Raw genomic sequence first — 27,252 nt, 5'->3', positions numbered from 1 at the left:
CAGTGTCCCCAGCTGGACGGTACGTGCACCTGCTTGGAAACCAACCAAAGGTGTTATGTGGGCATTTTTCATTGTTGTCCCTCGGAAGCCAGCTGAATGCCTGCTTGTGGGAAGGAGGACTTTGGGACGGGTCACAGCAGCGCTCCTAGTCCAACCGGGGCCAGCACAGGAGGCTCCTGGGCAAGCAGTGCCAAACCTGCACCCACCTGCTGCTGGCAGCGGGTCTGCGTGCTGCTTCACGGGTGTGCATGCAACTGAGCTCCAGAAGAGAGCTCCAAGCAGAAAGGTCATGTGTAAAACCACTAACTTTGGACCCCAAATTCTATTTTTATAATAAATTATTGCACCCACTGCAGAATATGAGAACCAACTGCAGCTGGCAATCGGCATTCGCTGCCACCTGTGGGGACAGAGACCTCTCAGCGCTGGGGCCGTGGGGCTGCGTGGTGCTGACTGCAGGACGGGGACAGGAGAGCTTTTCAGCTGGCAGCCCACAAAATGTCCCGGGATAAGGAGCGTCCCCTGCCCTCCCATCACCTCCAGAGAGGTTAAGCGGCTGCGGGACGCAGATTGGTGGGTTTTGCGTAGCTCCCTCTTTGGGCTCCCTCGGATGCACGGCGGCACTCCTTCCCTGCCCTCCGTGCTCACGCGAAGCCGGGGTGACTTTTCCTCCCAGGAAAGGCTCGATCACTTTTCCCCTTTCCCTTCCTCTGACCCTGCCCGGGCTCCGGGTCACGCAGCCCCCATCGCCCCCATCTCCCCGCAGGAGGAACTTTCCAGCCGCTGCCCGCGGGGCCGCGCAGCCTCCAAACCGGCGCTTTCCAAGTTCGGAAAGGACAAAGCCCTGCGAGCCCCGCTCCCCTCCAGCCCAGGTCCCCCCGCCCCGCGCCGCAGGTGCCCCCCGGGGGAGGGCAGGGGCCGGGAGCAGCCAGGGGAGGGGGCGAGGGGCGGGGAGGCCGGGCTCGGGGGGTCTCTGGCAACGGCGCCCGCTCAGGGCACGGCTCCGCAAAGCCCCGCTCGGCACAGCGCGGCTCGACAGCGCAAAGCTCGGCACGGCACGGCTCGGCTCAGCGCCCCGCGCCATGGGCCGGAGCTTCACCGGCGCGGGGCTCGTCCTGGCGGCGGTCGCGGCGCTCTGCCTCGGCGGGGCGGGAGGCAGCAAGGTAAACCCGGGCGGCCCCTGCCCGCCCCCGGCGGCACGCGGGGCACGGCGCGGCACGGCGGGGTCGCGGCGCGGACAGCGGTCGGGGCCGGCAAAGCTGACGGCCGGGAGGCTGCGCCGGGAGGCACGATCCGCCGGGACGCGGGGATGCGGCGGGGCTGCCCGGGGTGGGGTCTGCGGCCGGACCCCTAAGGCCGCCTGCTTAGGGCCGGCTGCAGGAGTCTGCCTCGGGTGATTCCGAGTCGGCACGGGTGGGTGCCGATATATCAGCGTTCGTGGCAGAAATCGGAGCACTTGCTCAAAGGCGGACAGAACGAGGGGTAGCTTGGCACAGGGAACCCAAAACAAGCACCTCGAGTCGCGTTACCCTCCCTTTGCTCTCCTGCCTCGTGCACCTCATCTGCGGTACGGGGAGCAGGTGAGTAGCGGCAGGGACGGGCGCTCCGCAGGACGGGCGCTGGCAGCGGCCGGGGGAGGCAGTGAGGAAGCAGCGCGGCGGGGCAGAGCAGCGCCGGGAGCACCGGGCGGCTGCGGGGCGACAAGAGCTGGGTGCTGCGAGAAGGGCCAGAGCCCCGAACTGCTGCTCTCATGGGACCCCTGTGGGCTCTGGTTGGAGCAGGATTTCACGCTTCTGGTGGAGGTTCTTAGATCTATGAAATGTGAGCAACTACGTTATAAGAAAACAATATTCTGTTAAGGTATCACTTTAGTTACGTATAAATAAGTCAAAAGAAAAGCGGGGGATTGCTTTACCGGGGGGAAAGCAGCACGGTATGATTCAGCCTGCCACAGCCCCTCCCTGCCACGGCACATACCAGCACAGCAGTGACTTCAGTGCCGAAATTAAGATGTTTTATCTCACTCACGTAAAGATCGCTGCCGAGAAGTTCTTAAGCCGTGGTCTCGGTTCTAAAGTACTGAATCTGTAGAACTGTGTGGCTGTGGGGTTTTGTCTTTTGTCTCTTCTTTAACTCAGAACTGCAATATGTAATCTGGAACTTACCCTCCCTTCGGGCTTGTTGCTGGGGGTGAACAACTCCTGCACCCAGCTGCACACTCACACTGCATAACTGCACCCTGACTGAAGTTGTTACATCCTTCCTGTGCTTCGTTCTAATTTTGCCTGGACAGTCATGAGACAGAACAAGTATTTGCTGTCGTGTGTCTTCGGGTGTGAGTTCCACGGTGTGACACTGTGTGCATCAGCAAACCCTATTCGCTTCGTTCCATTTGTCTTTTTCCCGTGTTTCCCAGCCAATCCCTGGTTCTGAAGCCAGGACCATTTGCAATGGCCAGGACCATTTGCCTTCCCAGCAGCACTACCAGAACCAGTTAAGCACTGACCACAGGTACCATAGCAGAAGTGTCTCCTTAAAGAAGCAGCAGCAGCCTCCCCCTTACTTTCCCAGGCACAACGTATGTCAGCTATTCGTGTAATTGCTCACTGCCCGTAGTTTCTAAACATGCAGGACAATTTCTTCTGCAGAATAAAACTTAGGCATTTTCTATTGCTTATCTGCCGAAATGGGACAGTGAAATTCATGCATATAGACACGGGCACACATCTTTTGCTCCCTATTTTGTTATTCTTTTGATTAAGTTGTACTTGTTCCTCACTGGTCAAGGTCTGCACTAGCTGTGTAGGCTTCATTATTTTTATGTTTTGGCTATATTCTGATGGCGTTGCCTCGCTAGGAAAAAATCCTCCTCTAAATGGTTGGTTCAAATCTGGTTCAGTTTAGCAGAAGTGAGAAATGAATTGTCTGCCTGCGTGGAGTTAGCAGTATGAAAACCACAACGGGCTCCTTGGAACGGGCACCATGTGCAGGAGGGAGGGCAGACTGAGCTGGGTGTCCAGTGAGGTGGTCTGTGCCAGTCAGAGCTGGGGGCCATGGGGATCTTCTAGGGTTGTGTGGATGATGAAATAGGTCTTGTAGCAAAATAGAGCCCTCTCTGGAACCCTTGAACTGAGGAGTGCAGCGACATAAGAATCAGAGATAGATAGAGCAAATAAGAGACAATTTGAAGATAAGGTGTATGGTGTTTCCTCCTGTAAGTTTGTATCAGATGGAATAAGATGTGTGGAGAAATGGCTTGTTTATCCTGAAGGAAGAATGTAAGCCTGATGAAAGAAGCACATAGTCAAAATTCCAGGTCTCTGTATGCCCATGAACTATTATCTGTTTAATCAAATCCCCGTGGTGAGGTCTCTGTGCCAGTGCCATCTTTCACTTAGCATTCGCCTGTTCACTCGCTGGCTTAAGGAAGCATCAAGTCTGTTGTTTCTTTCAAGAGAAGGAACCTGCAGAGATCCCAGTCTCCTGGTGAAGGTCCCGGTGATCATGGCAAAATTCCTGCTCGCTTCAGAGGGAGCAGGATCCTTCCCAAGATCACTGAAGGATTAAACAACAACAACAGCAAAATCAACTACTAAAATATGCACCTCAATTAGCAAAGAATGTGGCCTGATTAGTAAAGTGTATGAAATTTCAGCTATTAAATTCTACGGCCCCCATCAACAAAGCACACTGCACAATTGGCAATGTATCCAGGATCTCAACGACTGTCCCAGGCTCCTGCCAGGCCAACCAAGCATGCAGCTGAATCAGGGAATTATGCAACTGGAGCAGCAAAACATGCACTTCTGACTGGGGAGGGAAGGGCATGCAGACGCTCAAGTGATGAAACACAGTAGGTTTGAGGATGTTCGTGGTCAACCTCTGCCTTAAGAAAAGCAGAGGCAAAAGAGATACATCTGATGAAAAGTCCATCCCTCAGTGCTGATGGCAGCAGCCCTGCTCCTGCTTGGACGTGCTACACATCTGGTTCTGATCCCAGCTGCCAGGTGTAGGGGTTATTTCCTAACACATGAGCAGGGTTTGTAGCTCCAGGTAGAAACCTCCATTATTTCTGGAGGTAAACTGCACTACATCACCTGTGTGCAAAGAAGGCATAAGAATTGCTTTGTTTTACTGCACTGGTCATGGCAGTACCCAGAAGTCTGGAACATTACTTGAGTCTCAGTAGTTCCTTTCCTTCTCCCCTACCCCCCTTTCTTTAATTTTTTTCTGTCCACTACCATCACTACATGAAACTGGCTTGCATTGAACTTATTTACCAGATTTCTGTCTTATTTCCAGGTCATTTCAATGAATGATCCCATTTAGTTCTTTTTTTCCTGTTTCGAATATTTCCTACTGAGTCCAGAGCAGCGCCTTTAACACATAATTGATCTGGGTCATTGAACCTTAATTTTTCATGCGTGTTCGTTTATGTCCTGCCACTGGTCTGACTGGTATGTCAATGAGAAAAATGCAGGCGGATTTCTCCTGGAGGCTAAAGTTCATGTGGAGTCTCTGGCAAAATAAGATCCTGCAGCATGCAGCCCTGGAACTGGGCAGTCATTCCTAACTTTTATTAATTCTCTGTCTGGCCAGAACGTTGTAAATCTGGCTCTCTTGTTAACTTCACGCTAAGCACCAATAATGTCCACAGTGTTTCAGTCCTGATAATTCTAATTACTGAAGCGCTGAGGAAGCTGAGAGCAGAGAAGATGGATGAGGCTGGCCTTGAGTCCGGCACAGCACGTGGGGTTCTCTCTTTGCATGGCTGACCCGCGGTTCTCTTGTTTGCCAGGGCTGGCGATGGGAGAAACTGTCGAGGTAAGAGAAGGAAGGCAGCGGCAGAGGATTTCTGGAGGGATGGGTAAAGTTTGTGCTGAAGGAGGTGAAAGAGCGCTGCACCTCCAGAGATGCTGGCAATCCCTGAGATGAAAATGCTGAAATCATTTTTGTTTCTTTAATATCTAAGTAGCTTGAAGCAAACGAGCCTGTTGTACTGGTTTAAAAAGACCCAGCAAACAATCTTTCCTGTAGTAACCAGCAAACAATTATTCTCCTCCTTCATTTGCTTCTTTGAGTACAGACCAGGAATGGTGGTGGAATGTTCTTCCTACTTCCCTTCTTGAAGAACACGTGGTGTGTTTGGTACCAGAGCTGCTACTCAGCAGCAGCAGAACTACAGCAATGGCATGTCTGGTGCAGCAGCTCTGCCCTTTCATCACGGTTGTTATTACTGGGTCAGTTTAGATATCAGGTCTATCAATATTAAGTAATCAAGATCCGGCCTGATGGCTGGACATAATTGACCGTATCAGCCATGTTTTAAGATGCTTTAGGTCATTCCTTGAGTATGAGAAATACTAAACGTAAAATCGAATCCTTTTGTAGAAATCCAGGGCAGGAGGAGGGTGGGGTGGGGATGGGGCACTGCAGAGTCCTGCGTTGGTACACAGAGCGATCATCCAGCAGTCAAGAGAAAGACCTTGGGCTTGATGCAAGAACAGAACTCCTCATACAGCTCTTGGCAGCAAATGGTGTTATACTTCACTTCAAATAGTCTTGCTCTTGTCATTACCAAGGAAAAAGAGGTCCTAATTTTGAGAGAAGAAAAGGCTAATTTGACTTAATTTCCATTCGAGAATTCCTGAGGCCCTACTCAAACCCACAGAACTCATCTTGGACTTCAGGAGGATTTAAATCAGGCCATAAGTACTGCTGATTTGGATTAGTAATGATGTGCACTGAGGACAACATCTGTATTTCGGGTTGGGTGGAGTCCTTTAATGGCAAAAGAGCTGGTAATAGTTTTACAGCCCCTTTCATCAGAGCATTTCAGTTTCACAAATATCTAATTACAGAAACTATTAAATTATATGAAATTCTTGGTCCTGGGGGAGTACAGGCAGCACCATTACACTCTGGTATAAGCAGGGGTGGGTGGTGTTCAAAGTGGGTAAAACAAAAGCAAATTCGCCACATGCAAGCCATAACCTGCTGTGCTATCTCAGTTTCATCCACTATTTTATTCTCATTTCTTTAAACTAGCAGCCAGGTTGCAACATCAAACCACCTCAACAAAATGGGCTGGTAAGAGCCTCCATTCAGAACTACTGTCAGGTCTGAAGAAAAGACTGGCGGAATTTCACCGACCTTTTTACTAACCCATTTCCATTGTACTTGTGTTTCATTACTCTGGGAAGCAGTAGCAGGATTACTAACACGAGCTGAGTGTCAAGGATGCCAGTAAGGAAAGCTTCCTGAATACAAGAGATCTGGGATAAAATGCCTCTGAAATTCCAGCCTAATCCAAATCCAAGGAAGACAATTGCTCAGCCTTTCCAAGGTGGGTGTGCCTGCTGGATATCCAACACATCCATTCTGCTTAAATCCAGCCCTATCCTGGTCTTGGGTAGTTAGTAAGAATACCACCTGGAACGGCTATTTACAATTTTATTAAAGGTTTGTTTTGATGGTTTGCTTTTTTTTTCCCTAATTTTGATTTGAAATATGGAGCCTTTACTGTTAGAAGTGAGGCTTGAAGCCCCATCTGCCCATCCCCTTGTCTTCCTGCCTCATTATAGATCTGTATGGGTGGGCACTTCAGGTGAATCTCAGACTTCACAGTTTGAATACAAGGGCCCCAAGGAGTTCCTCATAAAGGCTAACTTTAAATGCGAGCTCAGTAGGCCAAATGCTTTGATTTGCCTCTAAAATCAACCGTAACTTATTCCAGGTTTCCTGGTTGAAACTTGAATGGGAAAGAAGAAAGGATGTCTGCAAAGCAGATTTATTTGGAAAAATAAACTGCTCACTGGTTGGGACCCTGTAACAACAAACCCAGTGCTCAGTTTTCCCTCTGGCTGCAGTATTTGTGATACTTTTCCCTGTGTTCTCCCACACCCTCCCCGCTGAGCCCTCACGATCTCCCAGTATGAGAAGGCAGTAAAGTAAAATTTACAAGCACCCTGCTTCTGAGATCCTGGCAAATGAGGGCTCTTGGAAATTTCCCTTCACAGAGCACACAAGAGGAGACTGATCCTGAACCAGCAAGGTGGAGAAAGGTGCTGCTGTTTGTATACCATCCGAAACAGAGTGTGTGTTTGGACCATAACAGACCTCCGAATGGTCAGCCCTAGCTGCAGCAATGGCTGATTCAGAGACTTAATTAAAATATCTTTCTTACTCTTAAGATTTTGCATGAAAGAGAGAAGGTAGTTTTTTTGGCTTTGTGACCTTTGTAAAGATCACTACCCAAGCCTTCTGTACAAGCCCTCTTACCTGCACTGACTGAAGAAATGGCCTGGCTCCCACAGAGTTTCAGCTTCAGAATTTCACATCCGGGCTGTTTCCTTCTCCATATGTTTGTACAATAGGCTTCCATCGTGTGGAACATCAGAAGTGTCTGCCTGAAACAATAGGGTCATGCAGCTTGAAATCCAAGCACAAACAGCTCTCTCTCGCAAAGCCAGTTTACAAGTATCTGTGGTTTTTGTTGGCTTTTAAAAGATCAAAATTTGTTTGCTGGGAAGTGACCAGCAAAACTTGCTCGAGATTGCTTTCCAGTTTCTTCTTCTCCTGTTTTTGGTACCGCCAAAACAAAACAAAAAAGCATTTCTGAGCACCTAAGCTGCATGTGGATTTCATTATTCAGATCTGTCCCGAATATCTGGGAGGTTTTTATATGTCTATAAAGTTTATTTGGGAACACTAGTTTCACAGATTCCTATGAGCACACATAACTTGCTGAATGGACTTTTTTCTACTGAACTCCACAAGCAATCTTTTACTGCAGCGCTATAGCTTTTGTTTTGTTCTGTATTTTGTCTGGTTACCAAGCAGTTCAGACATAATCTGAGCATGTTTTCTACTCTTTAATTTGAGCTGCTTTGGCCCGTTCAGCTTATAGAAAATGAAAACCAGATTGATCTTCTGGAAACTCCTTTTCCACCCCAATCCGCTCCCACCAGCCCTATCGTTCACTGTTAATTTTTCCTACGGCGTGTCGTGTACACTTCATTAATGAGAACTTGCTCTATAAGAAAACAAGTCCTTTGCTGACCTAGTAAAACCCCGAAGCAAATGGCCATGGCATCTTGAACTCTTCATTACACAGCCTTACTTTCATTTATGATGGTCCCCATCATATTCATGATTATTTGCCTGAGGAGACACTGTAAATGATTCCTTTGTTTCTTTTTCTAAAGCTTTACATTTTTTTGTATGTCTGAATGAGAGTATTTTCTGAAGACAAACAAGAACGCAGCTTTGTATGGATGTAGGATCTTATTTGATATGGCACCTCGTATCTGTACGGCAGGATCTCTGCCTGTGGAGTGTCCAGTCAAAAGAGCTAGCTCTTCCAGCCCCCAGGGATTAGCCTGGAAAGCCTTACATGAAAAAGCTGGTTGCTGATGCGAGGCCTAGCACTCGCTGCTGGATGCTATCTCACCTATGTCATCTGCTTCCTTAGCCAGAAAAGCAGCTGTCATGATTGAAGAGGGAAAACAGTGCTCAGACTGCTCTCACAGTATTTCATGTGTGTTTGTTGCACGAACACACAGCATTAGACCTATGAGGTACTGATGATGAATTTCTACCTGATGCAGTTCCACTTTACAAGTGTAATTGTTGCCCCCAAGGAAAGTTTGCCTATTCAAGCAGGCCTTTCCAAGCAACTGGATTTGCATGTTTTAAATAGATATTTCAAACAATGTCACAGAAGAGCAGACCGAGTGTCTTCTGTTTCAAATGGAGATGAGAAGCACATGAATGCTGCGGTGTGGGTCTGCAGTGGGGAGTGAAAGAGAATTCAGAATAAGATCTGCCATTTAATTTCTAGTAAGAACACCTGGATCTAAGTATTCCAACAGCTTTCACCTGGGAAGCTTTAGGTAGTTCTACCCACTGTACATAACTACATGCAGGCTGGAATCTCAGGCCTAATGAGCAGAAACTGCTTTTGCTTCTCACCTGAAAACCTCTCAAAAGAGGCAGAGCATCAACTTTTCTGTGGCTGCTCTGAAGGAAAGTACAAAACGTCAGTTACAGCGTATGCACAGACTGTGTATGCTGCTGTTCATGCTATGGAAAGCTGTACTGTTCCATGGGTGATTGTTCAGGAAACAGCCCCTCTTTTTGTCTCTGGGAACAAGCATTTTTTTGTAAGCAGAAAAAGGCATTGCATCTCTGGAGTCAAATGAGGAGCTCTGTTGTTCTCTGCAGAAACTGGAGTGTGTCGCTGCGTCTGGTGGTTGCCTGAGTGCCCATGTTCTTGGTTAGGTTGTTTTTTTGTGATTTTCTTTTCCCCCACCTCCCATTCTCAGAGAGAATCAAGCAGGAGGGATGGTGACCTCATGGCACAGTTATGCAATCTGTTAGAGGCCAGGTATCAAAATAGGCTGCAGCTGTGAAGCTGGGACCTTGATGCGGCTGAGAGCCTGGGCCTCCTAGCTCTAATGAGATCACTGACCTTCTCCTGCCACATACTCTACAGCTGCTTGGATTCAAGGAGATTTGTTGTGGCAGTGGCCTGCCTAGCAGTTTGGATACAGGAAAAGCTGCATCCCCAGGCAGGTGCTGGGAGCTGGCTGCTGACACCTGCCAGCAGCTGAGGACGACCCCAACCCCATCATGCTCCTTCTGTTCTGACAGAGCCTACCTGCCTTTCTCCAAGGTTACACAAACATTTACAACCTTACCAACTCTTTTTTTCCCCACAAAGCCAAGAGAATGTTGTCTGTTATCCTGTGAAATAAAGCAGCACCTTCCCAGCAGGCTTTCTTAGATTTTCAGGGCTCAGCTGCAGCACACTCACATATGGGAAGAATAAGAGAAAACAGCATGCCTACAGTGGGAGGCACAGTTGGGCCTCCAACTCCTGAAGCCCTGTTCAGACATTGCATTCTTTGCTGTAATTGCAGCACTGCATTCCTGCTTTGCTCCTCTGCTCTTGTGGCAATCTTTTTCTTTCCCTCACCTGCAGCTACAGGCTTTCATAGTCCCCTTCCCTTCCTACATGTGCATTGGTTCTCTTCAAATGTCCTGAACCAGTAAGAACAACAGAAAACATGGTGATAGGCATGAAAACAGGGCCCTGCAAAACCGATGCCTTACATTCCTACTTTGCACACAAGATGGGTTCTTTCCTGGAAATGGGATTTGCAGAGTGGAAATGTCACATCCGTAATCACATCCATGTGGTAGAACTGCTGCTACCCACTGCTGAAATAACAGAGCATCTGTTAAAAAAAATGCAGCCTTGGTTTTGCTTAAATCCTGCAGGTTGTGCTCATTTCAATAAATCCTGGACCCTTGTCTGAAAACATAAGGGTGACTGCTCTGGTACTGTAATTGTATTGAAAGCAAATGTGCGCTCAGCCTGGTTTCAGGGTCCTACTCTTAAGTCCCGTACAGTTCTCATTGCTCTAAGCTTCCCCAGGGTACAGGGCAGGAACGCTGGCTGGGGGTGCTGCTGTATGGGTTTGTGTTGGGATGGGGAGGGAGCGGAGACCTCTCAGCAGAGGGAATACTCTCCAAATTAAGAATTCTTTAGAGGATCAGTCTGAAACTAAATCACAGTTAAGAACTGGAAAAAGGTGACAGGAACAACTCTCTCCTTAATTCTAAGCCAGCTGACAGCAATTTCTGTCAGTCCCATGTCCTGATCTACTGCCACCAGGCATTCTACTTCCAAGCATCCAAAGATGCTTGAGGAATTGCCATAATGCAGAAGGAGATTCTCCTTTTTGCTGCTGTCTTATGCTTTGAAGAGCAAAGGCAATTTAGTGGAGAGGACAGCAATTTTAAGGCATTTCCACAAATTCTTATGCTGCCAAGTGAAAAAATAGGTTAGATTTGCTGCTGCTGTATCTACTTCATTCTAATAATAATAAAGCTTTCATGAAGAGATGACCTGAAAATGCAAAATTAAGTAGAGTGCTAATTTTATAAAGCCTCTGATTAACTTTCTCCTCCAGCTGGAAAAAAAAAATCTCTACCAACTTTGATCTCTAGCTCAGTCAGCTAGCGAAGTAAATGTGGTCACTTAAACCAATACACTGGAGTTTTCTATCTTACTCTTGGGATAGTCTTTCCTTAGATCCTGTATTTGATGAGCATCCAAAATGCTCAGACTGCTGTAACTTGGAAGCACTGTGAGAGGAGAGCCTGGGCCTTCTACTGGGAACCACAAGAATTGTATTTCTGGTAGTTTGCAGCTGTTTCCATCCACGTCAGCAAGTAAAGGCTGCCTGTATTTTGTTTCCCCCCTTAAGCTCGAAGAAGGGAACGGCCACTTCCCCTCTTTCCCTCTCTATTTCTTTTTTCCTTTCTAAAGTCTGAAGTTCAGCATTTTCTTCCTGCTGTGCTGAAAGTTCAGGCCATTTGGTGTTACATCCCACGTGGCTGGCTCTGTGCAGTCACCCCAGTGAGTCTCAGAGATATTTAACTCAAAATGAACCTCCTCTGTTTGGAGGGGGAAGCAACCAAGATTCCTTACCTCCCTTTGCATGTTACAGGCAATTGCAGATTGGTGGATCTGGGATTTTAAAGCGGTCCCTGGGGCAGAATGAAATGTGAAGGAGCTGGTGAAGTAGTGTTAAAGTGCTGCCAGCTGTTTGAAAGAAACACACGTGTGTGCATGTGAGGACGTAAGATGTATTTAATTTTGGAGGGTGAGGGATCCTAAATAAAGCTTGCTCTCTTTTCACTCCACTGATACCACGGTGAGTTCAGAGGGCTAAATTTAGACACCCAGACTGAACAGTCTTGGATTCTAAGACCATATCCATCTCTGTCCAAAAGCTAATTGCATATCTCTATGGTTGCTGTAGAGTCAGCTGGAGGCTGACAAGATAAGGCTTCTGTAGAAGGGCCATATGCTGCCTGGAGTCCTGCTTTGGCACCGAGTGGCAGCAGGATAATAGGTTTTTGAAGCAAATTAAGAAAATCTACCTGGAGAAGTTCTCTTTTTGCTATCCCCTCAATACCCCAATAATCAGCGAAGTATCATTAATTTAGTGGACACATTTCACAAGAAAAGATGAAACATAAAAGGTTCTTTTGGTCATAAGCATGGGATCATAACCAAGCATTTTGACTTAAGAGTGATGCCTAAGGTCTGCATAAACAACTTCTATCCCCATCTTCTCTCGTTACACTAATATTAAATCTTTCTAGTACAGCCTTCAAGCAAAGACCAAAAAGCCCTTCAACTTGGATAAGGAGATAATACACATCTGTTCCTGAAGACACTAATAAATGCAGCAGCTCTTAAATGTTCAGTCAGCTTGAGATGTAGCTGATTATTCCTTCTCTGGCATTTCTAAAGAGAAGTGGAAGTGACATTTTTAAGTCTGGCTAAAACTGGAAGCACATGTGAGAGATGCACAGAAATCGAGATGTGCATAATGCATGAATGAGGGAGAAGTAGGTTATGATCTTTGCACATCTTTTCCCTGCGTGCCTGCAACTTGGTATCTCTGTTAAGTATGTGGGTTGGCCCCTGAGAATGTCTTGGAAATGGAGCGGCTCTGCTGTAAGCCTCCAGCCTGCTCTGCTGAGGCTTTCACTCTGGCTCTGCCTGCACGGTAAGACAGCTCGATATTCCTTGGTTTACTATGCTGTAAAAGAAAACAAACTACATTGGGCAGGACCCAAGGCAGAGGATCTGAGATTGTGCTTGCAGAGGAATGACAAGCATCAAAACAGGATGTCCTCCTTTCTCTTCTTTGAAACAAACACTTCAAAAGGAAAATGCCTTTGGGACCGTGCATGGGATACAGGCAGGGCAGCAACCTCAGGGTGCTGCAAACAGCAACTTAACATGAAGAGAATGTATCAGTACTGCACTATTCGGGCTGCAGCAAAACCTATGAACACAAATAGTCTGAGGGTTTCCCTAGCCAGTACATTCCCATACTTTGTCTCTTCTTCAGCAGGGCTTCCATCTTTACAAGACAAACCACATGCCATGTCACCTCCTCTTACCATCTTTGTGCAACAGCACCCTCCCCACCTTCCCTCCAAGCTCCCACCTCATGCCAGAAACATTCCATTTTTGGAGGCAGGCCAGACAAACCTAAAAACTCAGCCCTGTCTACTTCTACTGATTGGGAAGAGACCAGAACTTATCACTAGAGAGCTCCTGTGGGCCAGCTGCCAGCATATGGCCCTGCTGCCTGGTGAACACCTTGCCTTTCCTCACACCTTACGGTTTCCTACAGCAGGTCACTGTGTTGGGATTCAGCTAAATAATGGCAGCCATGTGGCTTACAGGGAGCAAAAGGCCTTTGAACCTGGACCTGAGGCTCCTCAGGTGTGTGCAGAGTCTGCACAGTATTTTTCTCCAAATGAGGACAGATTCAGGTGGAAGTGAATGCAGGAAGGTGTACCTCGCTTGAGAGTAGGGCTGAGAAACGTTCAGGAAGGCACTTACCCATTCAGCACGAGAGCCTCTGAGCTGACAGCTGCTTTTAGACATTAGCAGAGTCTTCTGATAGGAGAGGTGGGGTGTGAATACCTCCAACTGCCTTCTTGGTACCTGAAAAAAAGAGAACTCGATCAGTTGGCATGTTCCTCCAAACAAAACCTCAGCCCTCGGTGAGCACTAACTATGGAAGTTTGGGCCCACACGAAATCCTCCTACAGACCAAAGTACCCTTCAGCAGCAACAGTTCTGGTGCACATTCTGTCTCCAAAACTGGATGCTTCTTTTAAATGGAAAACCAGATATTACACACTGCATCTTGCTACACCAGCATCTTACTTGTAAGCAAGCTCAAGAGACTACCATGAAATACAGACAATCTGCACGGACACCCCAGCACAGAGGGAGGTCACAGGGAAGCTCCCTGTGTCACAGAGTAACCTTCTCCCTAAGGGAAGGGAGGGTACAATCAGGGAAACCAGCTGATTATCAGCAAGGTTTACAGAGTAACATTAAATGCGTCCTTAATTCAGATGCAAATGTGAAAGTTAGGACCTGTATCCTCCTAAACTGACAACATTTTCCTCTGTATTTCTACTTGCATAAACTGATTCAGACTAAAATAATAACAACAAATTACCTCCTGGAGAAAAATACTTGTAGCGTACTGCTGAGCCATCTTGGCATTACTTGCTGCACAGCACCAATGATCAGACAGAAAACCTGGGCAGCTGCACATGGTTTCTTTTTCACTTGAAACTTCAAGCCATGGTCCAGATGCCTTAAATGAGAAACCCGCGGTTCATTCCCCTATAATTAACACAACCTGTGATTTAAGAGGCACTTTGAAAAACAAAGATTGGATTTCAACCTGGAGTATGGAAAACAATTTCTACTTTACCACCATTTTGATCCTTTGCTATTGCAGCCCGGGCAACCCCCCCCCCCCCCCCCCCCCGAAATTACTCTGAATATGAAAAGCACCTGTTGGAAAACAAAGCTAATGCCTTGCAACACCCCGCCTTTTTGTTTACGGGCTTTTAACGTTTGGCATTGCTTTTTTCTCCTTTCCATTCCATTTCAATATGGTACAGGGGGAGGGACCAGGAGAAAAAAAAATAAATCTGGAGTATTTTGATCTCTGTGGCTTTTTATGGACTTCATAAGCTTTGTTTGTTCTACTGCCAAGCTTCCTTTGTGTTTAAATAGATAACAGGCCGAGACAACTAATCATTTCCAATAATAATAATAAAAAATAAAAACAACCCCCCGAAGCATTCCCTTTCCTTTCCAATTAATGATAGCAAACACATGCTCCTACACAAGGCTCGTGGCCTCGGCACTCGTGACTTATTTTTTCCTCGTTGCCCCAAGCACAGACTGCGCCCTCCACGTTTATGGAAAGCATCTTGAACAAGGGCTCAGGGAGGACACTTCTGGGAAAGGCTGTTGTAGATGCTCGAAAACAGCTTTGCGTACCTTTAAAGTGCAACTGTTTCTTCCTGTTTGGATTGTGAAGGCTGTTTATGGAGAAGGAAGAAATGAATTTCAAACGGCACTATGGCTGTTATGCAAAACGCTTGCAGATCGCTAGCCTACCAGTGGGAGCAGGTATCTGCTGGCACTATTTCCAGAAGCTTTGCATTTAAAGAGAGAATGCACCCGATCAAAACAGTCTGTATTACTGAAGTAAGACTGAACGTCTCTGAAACCAAAACAAGTTGTTTGGATGATTCGAGGATGATCATCGGTGCAAAGGCCTTTTTGCACTTTAAAAAGTGGTTTTGTAATGAAATTAACATAGAATTCAAGATGCTGTAGTGACACAGTATTTCTTCAGCCTAAGGTTTTTAATCACACTGCCAGCTGTTCAGGATGACACACTTGTTCAGCAAAGAGTTGTGTGTCAACAACAGATGTATTCAGGATTCAATGACCTGGGAATGTGCATTAGCCAAAAGCAGAAAGGGACACTGTTATAACAGAAATAGGGATAGAAAACGGACATTTCATGAACTGCTCATCAGGTTTACATTTCTGCTGAAGCTGTGTGTTCAACTCACACTCAGTCTCTAAGGCTGGTTGTCCATAGTAGAGATTAAGGCTCTAAATGCGAAAGCAGGATATAGCCTCAAGATCTAGGAATTCATGAAACCTGTAAAAGGCTACTTTACACCAGTCACTAAAGGGAAGAGGTAGGACCTTCCATAGATCCAGCATGCTGTGTCCTGTATATCATCTCTGGCAAGAAATAAGTGTATTTGCTTTATTTCCCAGGTCTATTATTCCTGTGGTGCGGTGGTGGAGTCGATGGAAAGAGGTCTGATTTTATCACCAGGATTTCCAAACAACTACTACCCGGGGACACACTGCGTCTGGCAGTTCTTCATTCCCATCAGAACACACCTCATCTTGGAAATTTTTGACTTTGACATTTTTGAGAGCTCTAGTGAAACTCCAACCCCCTGGGATGGCTTTCCAGCCGCTGCAATAACAGGAAGTAAGGATGCGACTCCTCCCGAGGAAAACCTGGACTTTGTTCTCCAGACTACAAAATCTTCTCTTCAGAGCTGGATGTCAAAGGCAGCTCAGAATCTGAGCGGTGCAGACCAGTCAAAAGGACTTCCTGGTCACCTAGATGAACTTCCAGGAGCAGCCTCAAACAATGATGACGCCAAGCAGATGCCAATGATGAAGCCAAACCAGTCAAAACAGACGAAGGGACCCAAGGCGATTATGGAGACTCAAACAGAAGAACAACCTGATTCTGGTGGTGCCACAACACAGAGACAAAACGTCAGCGGCCAAGAAACAAAAGAAGGTTGGAAAGGCAATATTTTGTTTGCCCAAATAGCAGCCAGTGAGAGAGATGAAAGTCTGGAACAGAGCTGGACGCTTCCCACAACAATACTGCCAGTGGAAATCTCCAGCCAACAGCCAGCAATGGATGTCTGTCCCCACGATGTGCTGTACGTTTCAGACCTCATCACATTTTCCTCTCGTTTCTGTGGACCAAATTCACCTTTAAACAAGACCATGGTCTTTGGGTCTTCTCTGGAAATGGTTGAGGTTATCATGGAACTCATTACCACCACCAATCGGGGCAGAGGCTTTGCAATGCTCTTTGAATACAAGAACATCACAGAACCTGACACCGTGGATGCTGTGAGGCAGGAGAGGATGGAAAACATAATGATGCTGGCAATTTTAACAGGGACCGTCTTCTTTGCACTTGCTTTGCTCTCTGCTGTCTGCATAGCTTGCAGGTAAGGTGATGGATGTCTGAGCCTCTGAAGCATGTGATATTATCTGTACAGGACAGGAAAGACCAGAAAAGAAATGCGTATTTGCTCTGCTCTGCTAATGCTTGCTGTCCTTTTGGTGCAGTAGTGTGTGGAGGTAGAGGAAACCAATGCCAATTTCTATGCCTGCCCTATGCTTCACAGTTTTCTTTCCCAGTTCTACAGCTCTGGTACCTCATATTTACTTTCTTCTTTTTATTTTATTTTTCTTTTCCTCTGCAGAAGCTCCCTGAGGGTGGGGGTCTTTCTTAGTCCTTATTTGGTTTCAATACTTGTTTCTCAGTTTTGGGTCTATAGTGGCCAATGGACAAATAAAGGATGGAGAGCTCCCTTCCCCACATCTCCCAGGCAGGCTGAGCTGACAGTCGCTGCATCTTCACTTCAAATTTAAAACCATCACTAATGCTCTGCAGAAAAATAAGTGACTAAAATGCTGCCAAACGCTAATTTAGACTACCGTTTTTGGGTTTTTTTTTTTTTGCTAGCTCTAAAGGAAAACGTCTGGTGGAAAATGTCTTCCAGACACTAAATTATTTTTATACCCTTACCAGGTTTCAAAAGCAGCAGAAACACTCTGCCTTCACTACGGCAGCACCCTGGGCTGATGTACATGTTGAGTAGGCAGTTCTTGCCATTTAATTCCACTGCAGCTATCCACAAAGCTGCATGTTATTCAAACCAAAGTACTCAGCAGTCTGAGCTTCCACTGCCTGAAAGGTGCTCTGTGCAGACTGCTCAGAAGTTCAGGCCATGCTGCTCATATGTACAATTTGCTTCTTTGCTTCTCAGGTATTTGCAAAGCATAGTAAGGTTCTGCTATTGTTAACCAACATAGAAAACTCAATGCCTTTTCACTCCACACAAATGTTGTGCAGTCTGGTCACTGAGGACATCCTGCCACAACACCAGGGACAGGCTCATATCTTCTAACATCTGCATGGACACCCTTTCATTGCTCCATCACTTTTTTTTTGGGCAGGAGATAGATATTAACTGTATATAAATTCTTGCCCTGGCTGGAATGTGCCACTGCAAAAGAGACCCCACCAGAAGATGCTAAGAGTAAACTTCAAGCTCTTGGCCTCGTAAACTTGCCTCCCACTTTTTCCTCTGCTTTGCTTGTTCCTCCGGCACCACATTGGCATTTAGCTGTGTTTTTTACCATTTCCATGTGATGCTCTTGCTCAGCTAAAAGTAGCAGGGAGCTATCTTTGCCAGGATTAGAAATGCCCAGGGCCAAGCTTGGCACCTGCTGCCACTCCAATGCACCAAGTCGTCAGCAGTGTCTGCTCAGGCTCATTGCATTCAGCCAGGGCAGAGCTCTCTGGGGAAACTCCAAGTCTCCACCACACTGCAGCTTTTGTTTGCTGTTTGGGGAGGAAATGAAAGCTTCAGTTGTTAGTTGGCCAATAATTCTAATTACTTTTGGCCATGAGGCCTGGCTCAAGCAATGGGGTATTTTTTATTTTCTTTCCCAAGCCTCAAGAACAAGAGGCACGTCCACCTTATTTAGTTTTAATCCCACCCAACGCAGCCAGACTTTTGCTTGATGGCTGCAACCTGTGGATTGCAACTGCATTTTACATCTGCATTGCCTGCCAGTGACCTGTTTCCAATTACAACCCCTCTATGCATACAGCTATTTCCTCAAGTCATTGTGTGCCATTTCTCTTCATACAAACCACCCTGCTAGGCACGGCCTGCAGCCTGATCTTCTCCTTCCTCATTTATTGCTCTCCTAGAAGATTCTAGTCACTTCTGGGCTAAAAACAGAGTTTTCCTGTGCCATCCTCACGATAGGCAAAACCCAGAAGCCTCTACCTGCCTGTTTGTAGCTGTCCTCCACTTCTGTCCATCCATATGGAGGCAGTTTAGTTAGAAACACAGGTGCACAAACCAAACTATTTGCACACTGGGTGTTTCATATGCACGAGCTACGCACTGATCTGTATCACTGCCCTCCTTGGTAGCCAGACACTGCAGCATGTCGTGGGGGAGACAGTTGGAGAGAGGACAGATCCTTCTGCAGCTGACTTCCCACTACATGAGCCAAGACCTTCCCTTCTCTGGGTCTAACTCACTCGTGGGCTTGTTGTTGTTGTTGCTGTCTCTCCTTTTCAGGCAGAGAACGTGCCCCAAAAGGAGCTCATCCAACGTATGCAGTGACCAGGAGGTTAGTGCTAATGGCTTCAGCAATTTCTGTTTCTCTCTTTCATATTGGCTGTTGCACTATTTATCTGACAATGTTTACTGGGGCATGTTCTGAGTTGTAGAATGGGATCCAGAACTCCGCTGTTGATATCAATGAGCTCCAGCTCGTGGTGCCAAGTCGGGAGAATGAAAACAACAACCACTCTGTCAGCCGGGAGCAGGCGGGTAAGCGCGGCGCACCCCGGGAGCAGGTCAGGGCACCCCATGGCCCCGGCCTGCTAATCAGACCATTTCTCTGCCCACCCTCCTCCCTCATGCACAGCTGGAGAGCTACTTGACAGCAGAAAGGCTTTGTTGTGGGAATAGCCCTTGCTGCTCTCCCCCCTCCCTGGGACGGCAATTCCCCTGGCAAGGAGCACGCGGGCACAGCTTCAGGACACCGCCAGCAGAAGCCGTCACAGTACACAGTGCTGCAGAGACACTGGGTTAGCAAAGATAATATGCCTGCTTCAGGCTGCTGCAACTGCTGTTTATAATAATCCATAATTATTATATGGATTATAATATCTGCCCTGTGTCTAACCTTGTCTGGAAAAGGATGAGTTTTATATTACTTCGTTGGCTTTGGACATGTTCGACTGCTGGAGCTGCCTTTCTGAAAGGCTTCTGGAGTGAGACTGCCTTGGACGCGTGCTTCCAAAACAAGAGCAGGAGTTCCCCAGCCAAGCTGCAGATAACATCACTTGTTGCAATTTTGAGTCACAGCCAATGAATTCTATTAGCATTCCTTCTGGGGAAAGACCTACATGGAACCACCTCACCATACACTGCTATACACCATCAGTTTCCCACTAGACCATCAGCTTTTACACACAATTCTCACAGCAATATCTTCCTCAAAAGCTAATTACTTGCTGCCAAAGGTCATTGAGGAGATCAGAGTCAGGAGCCACAGACAGGGCTATCCTGGCCTGGACCAGAGGGCTAAGCCTTGGGGATGCAAGCAGGTGCAAACACTTGCAGCATATGGCTGCCTGCAGGAGCAGCATCACCAGAGTTCAAGCAGAAAATGGTTGCATTTCAGGAAAAAAGCAGAGCTCACCATTAACAGGAATGAGTGAATACTCTTTAAAAACAACACCACCACCACATTCTGACCTGTGGGAAAACCTGGTGCATTTAGGACAGTGGATTTCAGTTTGGGTCTGTCTTTATGCAACAGCAGACCCAAGGTTGTTCCTTTCTTCCCCTCATCCACTTCTGTCTTATTTTTAAAAGCTTGTCGGTTCAGGAGAGTGAACTTGGTCTGAGCTTAGATCTGACTGGTGTGACAGCTCGAAGTGGCTCTAGTTTGTGCAGGGAGAGGAGGAAAGGCAATTGTCATGGAGGAGCTAGGAACAGAAGCTTTGGCTCTCCTCAGTTGTTTTTATATGGATTTTCTCTTCTCAGTCACTTCCTGCAGAGGCAGCACAGAACAGTCTCCTCAGGATACTGACCCAGACATGCCCTCTTCCACCTCTGCAGTGACCACTGAGACAGGCAGCGATGAAGTGTTTATTATTTCTGCTGGACCCGGAGCCAGTGGGCTGAGCTTTACTACCTACAGAATCCAGGTAAGAACACTCCTGGACATCACTAGAGATAAAGCAAGGCACACAATGTCCTTCTTGGATAGCACTTGTCACATTCCTCCACTCATGCACTACCAAGTGCTTATGGAAGTTCTTCAGCTCCTCAGTTTGTCAGACAGTTACGTCGCTGTCTCCCCAGCTCACATGAAGAATTAACATTTATTCTAAAAACCAAACCCTCAAGGGGAAAGCACTGGCACCCTTTCAAACATACACATACAAACCTAAATCATTTTAGTAACCTTCCTTATTTTAGCTCCTTCCTCTTTGCTCCTAGCCACATGCTTATTTAGAAGTAGATGACAGCAGCCAGACCTGAGACTTCCGAGCTCTCTTCATCACAAGTTAGCAACTATCAGTGCAAGTCCTTTCCAAGTCTACATGAAAACCTTGCCAGGTCAACACTGCCCAACATCCTCCCCTATTTTTTCCCCACAAGAGCGGAAAGAACCAGTGTGAGGAACCTACCATCCCCAAGACAGCCCACATAACGTTTCTAATCACAGGCTACACAGCAACAGCATCCTGTATCCCTGAAGTTGATTAGTAAGTTACCCACAGAGGCAAGCTGATTAGAAATTTCCCTCGCTAGCACAAGATGTGCTGAACTCCTCCTCCAATCAACCACACTGATTAACAAAAAAGAAGGAAAAGAACAAGGAAAACAGCCCTATTGCTACACCTGAATGAAGCTTTCTGAGGAGCAGGGCACATACACTGTATCAGCATCCACATCAGGCCCTCTTGAGCCCTTCTACATCTTGGTCCTTCTTTCCAATGAAGAGAGCTTCACCCTGTGGCAACTACATACAAATACAATTTCTGGACAAAAAGTAAACCCATTTTCCTTCCTTTTTCCCCTCACTTGTCAGAAGGAAGAAACAATTATAGCAAAACATTTCTATTACGCCATGCATTCCATAAGTAAGTATAGCAGATTCACGGAGATATATATATATATACACACACATACATATAATACAGTGTTCAAGCAAATCTAAGTGCCCGTAATCAAAGAATTAAAGTGATTCACCACTGCATCAACTCAGAAAGCTATTCCTTCTCAGTTATGTCCTTTTTGCATACAAGGAGTCAGCACCAAACCCCCAGAAAGTCAAAGAAACATACCTGGCAAGGCTGAAGGTCCACCATTAGAAGCACAGGCTCTTTCAGCACAGCTGCAGGCTATCTTCTCTGAGGGGGGTAGAAATTGGGCCCAGCAGGCCATCTGCACACCTGCACTCAACCTGGGTTAATTGCAGGTGACTAAATTAGAGGTAAAAATGAGTTCTGTTCACAATTTAGTTTCCAGGTGTGTGAATTTTTAGGGTGTAAGATGTACCTGGCCACCCAGCTCCTCAGTTTTATCCCTGAGCCCTGCAGAAGCCAGAGGTATGCAGCCCAGCGTTTGTAGGCCAGCACTGGGCAGGCAGGAGTTACCTGCCAGAGGCAGGAGCTGAGAAGTAACCCTCATATGGAATGATGTGTGAAATCCCGAGTCTGCACAGCATAGTAAATAACATCTTGAGATTCACCTCACCCAAAATGCTCATTTAAACATAGCAAACTACAAAGAGGTGCCACGAGGAGCTGCAGGGTTGTGAGGCCCCGTCAGCCTCCTCTGCTCCAGCTGAACAAACAGGGACTGCAGGCACTCCTCACACGCCTTGCCCTCAGCCTCCTCACAACCCTGTAGCCCTCCTTTGGACACTCTTCATTAGTTATACGTCCTATTTGGTTTAAAGCATCACTCAGCCTTTGGCTAGGTTATAGCTATGATCTGACTTCTATCCAGACAAGTGTCAGATGAACAGGTTTTGGCTAAAGAATAGGAGAGTGCTTAAGACGTGTTTTTTGCCAGAAGATTTTTAAAAGTCTAGAAAATACGTTATTAATCTCAGTAGCTGCTCCCAGTGCATCTGTCTCAAAACCATCAAAATAATAAACCCTAAGACAGCCTGAAGAGGCTTCTCAGGAGAAGACAGCTGGATTACGATTCATAAAGACTGCTACTTTAATCAAATCTAAGACTAAGAACTTAATATTGGAACAAATTCAACCAGAGCATGAATAGAACCTCTGCCAGCTTCCTACAGAGAAGCTGATTTCTCGCCTCTCTGCCCATCCTTTTCCAACATGACATTGTTAAGGAAATATTTTCTTTGATTTGTGGAAACATGGGAGATTCTGTTTATCAGAAATAACAAGTGACAAGCCTTGGGTCTCTGGGGCCTTTTAAATCCAGGACACTGTGGAATTTACTTCAGACTCTCTTTAAGAAATATGTAAACTACAGGAATGTGGATTCTGCATTCTTCTCATGACGGCCATATCCACACAGCTGAAAATTAAAAATACATGCGCAGTTATGGATCAAGGAGCTTATATTAGCAACAGGTGAAGCGTTAGCAAACACAGAAGGAGATTGTAGGACAGCGAGGCATTCTTTAGCTTTTCTGCCTCTAAAGCCACATACATATTGTCATTTTAAAAACCAACGTAAGAACGTATAAAGTAAGCAAGCATGGGGCCCTTACAAGTTGGCCATAGCTCATTCCTGTGTCAGAGCTATTCTCATACATAGAGCTAGTGAGAATGATTTCATGTGCTCAGCTCCCAACGATGCCAATTTTACACCTGTCTAGACATCTTGTCTTCCTGGTAAAGCATGTTTACCACCCGATAAAACACATTTCCTATGTGAACTGAAAATCCCCTTGGCTCCACTCTGGGCCTTGTGCTGCCCAGGGAAGCCACTGACTCTAAGGCAGAATGTTGAAAGAGAAACAGAAGTTTCATTCCTGTGTCTTAAAAAAAAGAACAACTGAAGAAATTGACTGGTTGCACTAAAGGCCAGTTTTTAAAGTGTTTTTAAAACCTGTTGGCAAGACGTTGCTAACAATACTTACTTACTATTTTCAGGACAAAAACCTGAAAAGAAGCGTCACAAGCCCAGGCTCCGTGTCTGACTGGATGACTTCTGGTCATATGGCTGCAGGAGCAGATACTGCCGAGAAGAGGAATGTCCAGATGGAAAACCATTATCCCAGACAACGCACGTGGAGTGCCCGCACTTTCCATGACTTCCTGGCTCCAATACCACAGCTACAAAAAAAGTGGTGCAGTTGGACCACCAATAGTCCCTTCACAAAGCTGGCTGACAACAGCGTAAGTCTCGCTAGGAGAAAAGCACGGGGTGGTCAGCTTCAGTGCCCCCCTACTTTGCTCCTCTAATCTGCACATACAATGCACATCTTGGCCCATCTTGCTTAGGATGCTGGAAATTCTTTTCCCTAACTATACTGTAATTTATTCTGCCCTTCCTGAAGTGCTAAGAAGCTGCATTCATTGAGTTTTCTAACATATATATTTTTTTTTTCCTTCAATTTGAGGTATTTGAAACAGTAATTTCAATATTACTGTTGCACAGCAGGGAAGCTGGAGGCATGGGATACATATCTAGGTCTCACTGACCATTGCCATCAAAGCAATAGAGACTAAGAAGCTAATAGAGGATGTTTCTTGTTTTCTATGGTATTAACAGGCTTCTGCAAAAGAAAATATCCAACCTGTACCATAACAAGGAATTTTAACTTTTAGTTAGTTCCCTTGGGATCAGTGTTTCTTAAGACAGTTGCCTTTCAAAGCATGACTACTAATTTAATATAATTTTGTGCAGGGTTTTCCTACAGCTGCAAGAACTCAAGGTGTTCCCACCAGAAAGGTGATTTCAGCCACTGACATAGAGGGAGCTTCTGAAACGGTTTACTCTGATTCATCTGTCAGCAATGCTTCCTACCCCCTCACTCTGTCTGCACAAAGGCAGCGGAAGCTAAGCTCCTGCAACTTGAAGAAATCCAGGTTTGGGAATCCTTACTTTGGATTTTTAGCTGGTTCCCCTGACAACAAACGTGTGAGGTCCTTGGATCCCTCCAGACATCTAGGGGCAGCATCTCCAGTTAACAGCCAAAGCCCCAAGAGTACTCTAGAGAGCTCCAACCCCTTGAAAATCAATTTGGCCAGTGCTTCAAAAACAAAGGACCTTGGGGGAGAAACAGATAAAAACAAACCAGTTTTTGTCATTTCTGAAGAAGGAGATGATCAGCAGCCTCTGGTCCTAGCTGAGCACCTTAGTCAATGTGGAGATCATCTGTCTGAACCAAATGCTGTGTACGCAGTAGCAGAGCCAGACAAACAACCAGTGGTTCTGACTGTTGAGGGCAACAGTTCTGCCAGTTTGACATCAAATCTTCCATTTTGGGCAAAATCTCCTGGTTTATACAAAGGTCAGGTGAAGGTCCCTAACTCTTCCAGGGACCAGCAGAGCTCATCAGCTGCAGATGTGAATACTAGTGAGACCTCACAGAACTTTGATACCTTAGCTGCTCCTACACTATGTCAAACTTCAGCCCAGTGATACTCTCAGAAAGAGCGAACCACCAGTTCACAAAGAGAGGCAACAGGCACTTGAACAGAGTGGAAGCAGCGCCAAACGGTTGTGGGACAGCTATACACGGACACAACTTTGTTCTGAGAGTGGTCTTTGTCTCACCACTGGGATTACAGCTATACGTACTACAGAACAGCACAAGTACCATCCTCCCTTTTGCTCATTGACCTCAAACCTATTCTGCATGGAATTTTGATATGCTTTATTCATGAAAGCATCTGAAAAGGTAGTTCATACTGCAGGAAATCTTTTCTGGCATGAGATATGACAGTCATCCGAGATGGTTACGTCATGGTTTACATCTGAAATGTAAGCCAGTCCTCTGTCACTGTGGTACCACTTGAGTCCTTCTGTTAGAAGCTATGAGTTAATTTGTGCTCGTAGGTGTGCCTGCACAAGTAAGAATTCATCATGCATGTCTGCATACTGTTTTGTAAACAATTCTAAACATTTCATAAGTTCTGCACTCTAGCACAAAGTTTACCAAGCATTAACATCTCTAATATTAAAAATCATGATTATCTCACATACTAACTCATTAAAGAGTGTAGACAAGCTGAGCAAAACCATACTGGATGCTAATTGTACTCAAGTCTGACCTAGCTTTATTTTTGTTAGATCTACATAAGCTTACAATGCCTCAGTCCGCCACATTTTTAAGCAGCTCCTCCTGGCAACAGGAACATGTGTACAAAAACACTGAAATACTCATTAGGAATAGTCTTCATCATCTGACACTTGGATATTTGCAGCTGCTCTGATCCTATATCCACCAACTATTTATTACTGGTAACGCACACTGACTGAAGAACTGTTTCCCTTCCTTTCGTAGGCAAGACTTGAAAGGCAAAATTAAGCACAGCAAACTTTGAGTGCTCACTTTTTCCTTAGATAACAAGTAGCTGTGCCACTCTGATTACAAATCCAGGGCATTCAGTGAAGCACAGAGCCAAAGGGAAGCTTGCTTGTCCTAATGCCTTTAATAATCCCATCGCTGTTGTAATTACCTTCTGGTGATACTTTCCTGTCTTTGCAAATGAACCTTGCACATCCAACTCACAACTTAGAATTATTTTGCTTAAAAATAAAAAGAAATTCCCTAAGAAGCCATATTTTACAGCTGACATAATATGTTATTTTAAAGCAAATTATACTATAGAACAGGTGCCAGGAAGAAATCTCCCATACAAGTCTCCTGTATTAGCTACAGTGGGTGACAAGTGAGTCATCTTAATCCTTCTATGTTAAAGCATTTAAGGCTGATTCCTGGAATATCTAACTGAATTATTTATGATTTCACCTGCTGTTGCAGTTTCCATCTGCCACCTATTAATGTCTGAGATATGCAACACAAGATTGTAGGTTTTGCCTAATGTTTTGTGTAAGTGTCTGCACAGACATGAGCCTTGCATCTAGTAACAGTGGCAGCCAGAACATACGCCTTGTAGCAGCTGACTCAGATGAACAGCAGACAAATCTCAGCATTTATTATTATCAGGCTGCATCAAATCGTTTTGGAGCATCAAAGTGTGTCTCTAAGTTCTTGGCTTTATTTCTAAATTAACGTAACATAACTCAGAGGGATGAATTAATATATTTATGACAAAAAGATATTTAGAAGCCTGCAGTGTTTTAATGATTTCCACTGTATTAAATTCATACACACTATAAAACAGTCAATGCTATGTTACTTCTTGCATTTCTAGAGACTGAAGTACTAAAATCTGCTCTGGAAAAGAAGCTGTGTTCAATTATTGACAATACCTACACGTGATGGGCTGGGAAAGTTGCTTTTTTCCAATAAAAGTATGTTCAACTATTAATTTCTGCAATGTAATGACAGTTTGTTTTACTGAAATACCAAGTTAGACAGATGTTGCCCCAAAGCACCAGGATGTGCTGTGATGCACACCAGTGCTGCCACTGCAGCATTCAGTTAAACACCCAAGCTTTAGAGTGTGGTTTTCTTCTCAGTAACCTAGCTAATGAGGTTGTTTACACTGACTTCCTCTGCTATGTATCTTTGTAACCAAAGAGCAGATTCAACCACGAGCAACCTGAAGCACAGCATATGGGAGACTTAAGCTTAAATTCCTGGCTTGCCTCTTGAAGTTTCTATTCTTTTTAGACAGATCACTAAAATCAACCGCTAAAGATGTCGACATCTCTTGTTTTGTACCTTCAAAGAACTTGAGATTTTCCTCCAATTTGAAATTCTTCACAACTTGAAAACGGAAGCTCTGAGTGCTACAATAGTTCCACCTGTAAATACCAACTAGGATTAGTTCT

The 27,252-nt window shown here is 45.8% G+C and overlaps 1 protein-coding gene and 1 long non-coding RNA gene across 5 annotated transcripts; one reads left to right on the top strand and one right to left on the bottom strand.

The window, feature by feature from the left end:
• The first annotated feature begins 474 nt into the window (after nt 1–474).
• LOC140259761 (uncharacterized) lies at nt 475–27,252 on the top strand. Of its 4 annotated transcripts, none has more exons than XM_072351369.1 (7): nt 475–573; nt 15,707–16,695; nt 18,853–18,904; nt 19,005–19,107; nt 20,332–20,495; nt 23,436–23,681; nt 24,193–27,252. In XM_072351369.1, the coding sequence occupies exons 2-7, from the start codon at nt 15,740–15,742 to the stop codon at nt 24,928–24,930; spliced, it is 2,259 nt and encodes a 752-aa protein (XP_072207470.1). In that variant the 5' UTR covers nt 475–573; nt 15,707–15,739; the 3' UTR covers nt 24,931–27,252. The 4 variants fall into 4 exon arrangements, with proteins under 4 accessions (XP_072207470.1, XP_072207468.1, XP_072207467.1 ...); XM_072351367.1 differs by lacking the exon at nt 475–573 and adding an exon at nt 682–1,163 and having other exon boundaries at nt 20,407–20,495; XM_072351366.1 differs by lacking the exon at nt 475–573 and adding an exon at nt 682–1,163.
• On the bottom strand, nt 5,155–14,240 carry LOC140259763 (uncharacterized). Its single transcript, XR_011905441.1, has 4 exons — nt 14,070–14,240; nt 13,439–13,543; nt 7,282–7,409; nt 5,155–5,594 (listed from the first exon to the last, which is right to left on the bottom strand). It is a non-coding gene; the product is annotated as an uncharacterized lncRNA (long non-coding RNA).

Source organism: Excalfactoria chinensis, chromosome 16 (genome assembly GCF_039878825.1).
Source record: "Excalfactoria chinensis isolate bCotChi1 chromosome 16, bCotChi1.hap2, whole genome shotgun sequence".
Taxonomy (NCBI): Eukaryota; Metazoa; Chordata; class Aves; order Galliformes; family Phasianidae; genus Excalfactoria; species Excalfactoria chinensis.
Note: the sequence above shows the minus strand (reverse complement) of the source record. Positions and strands in the feature narration are given on the sequence as shown.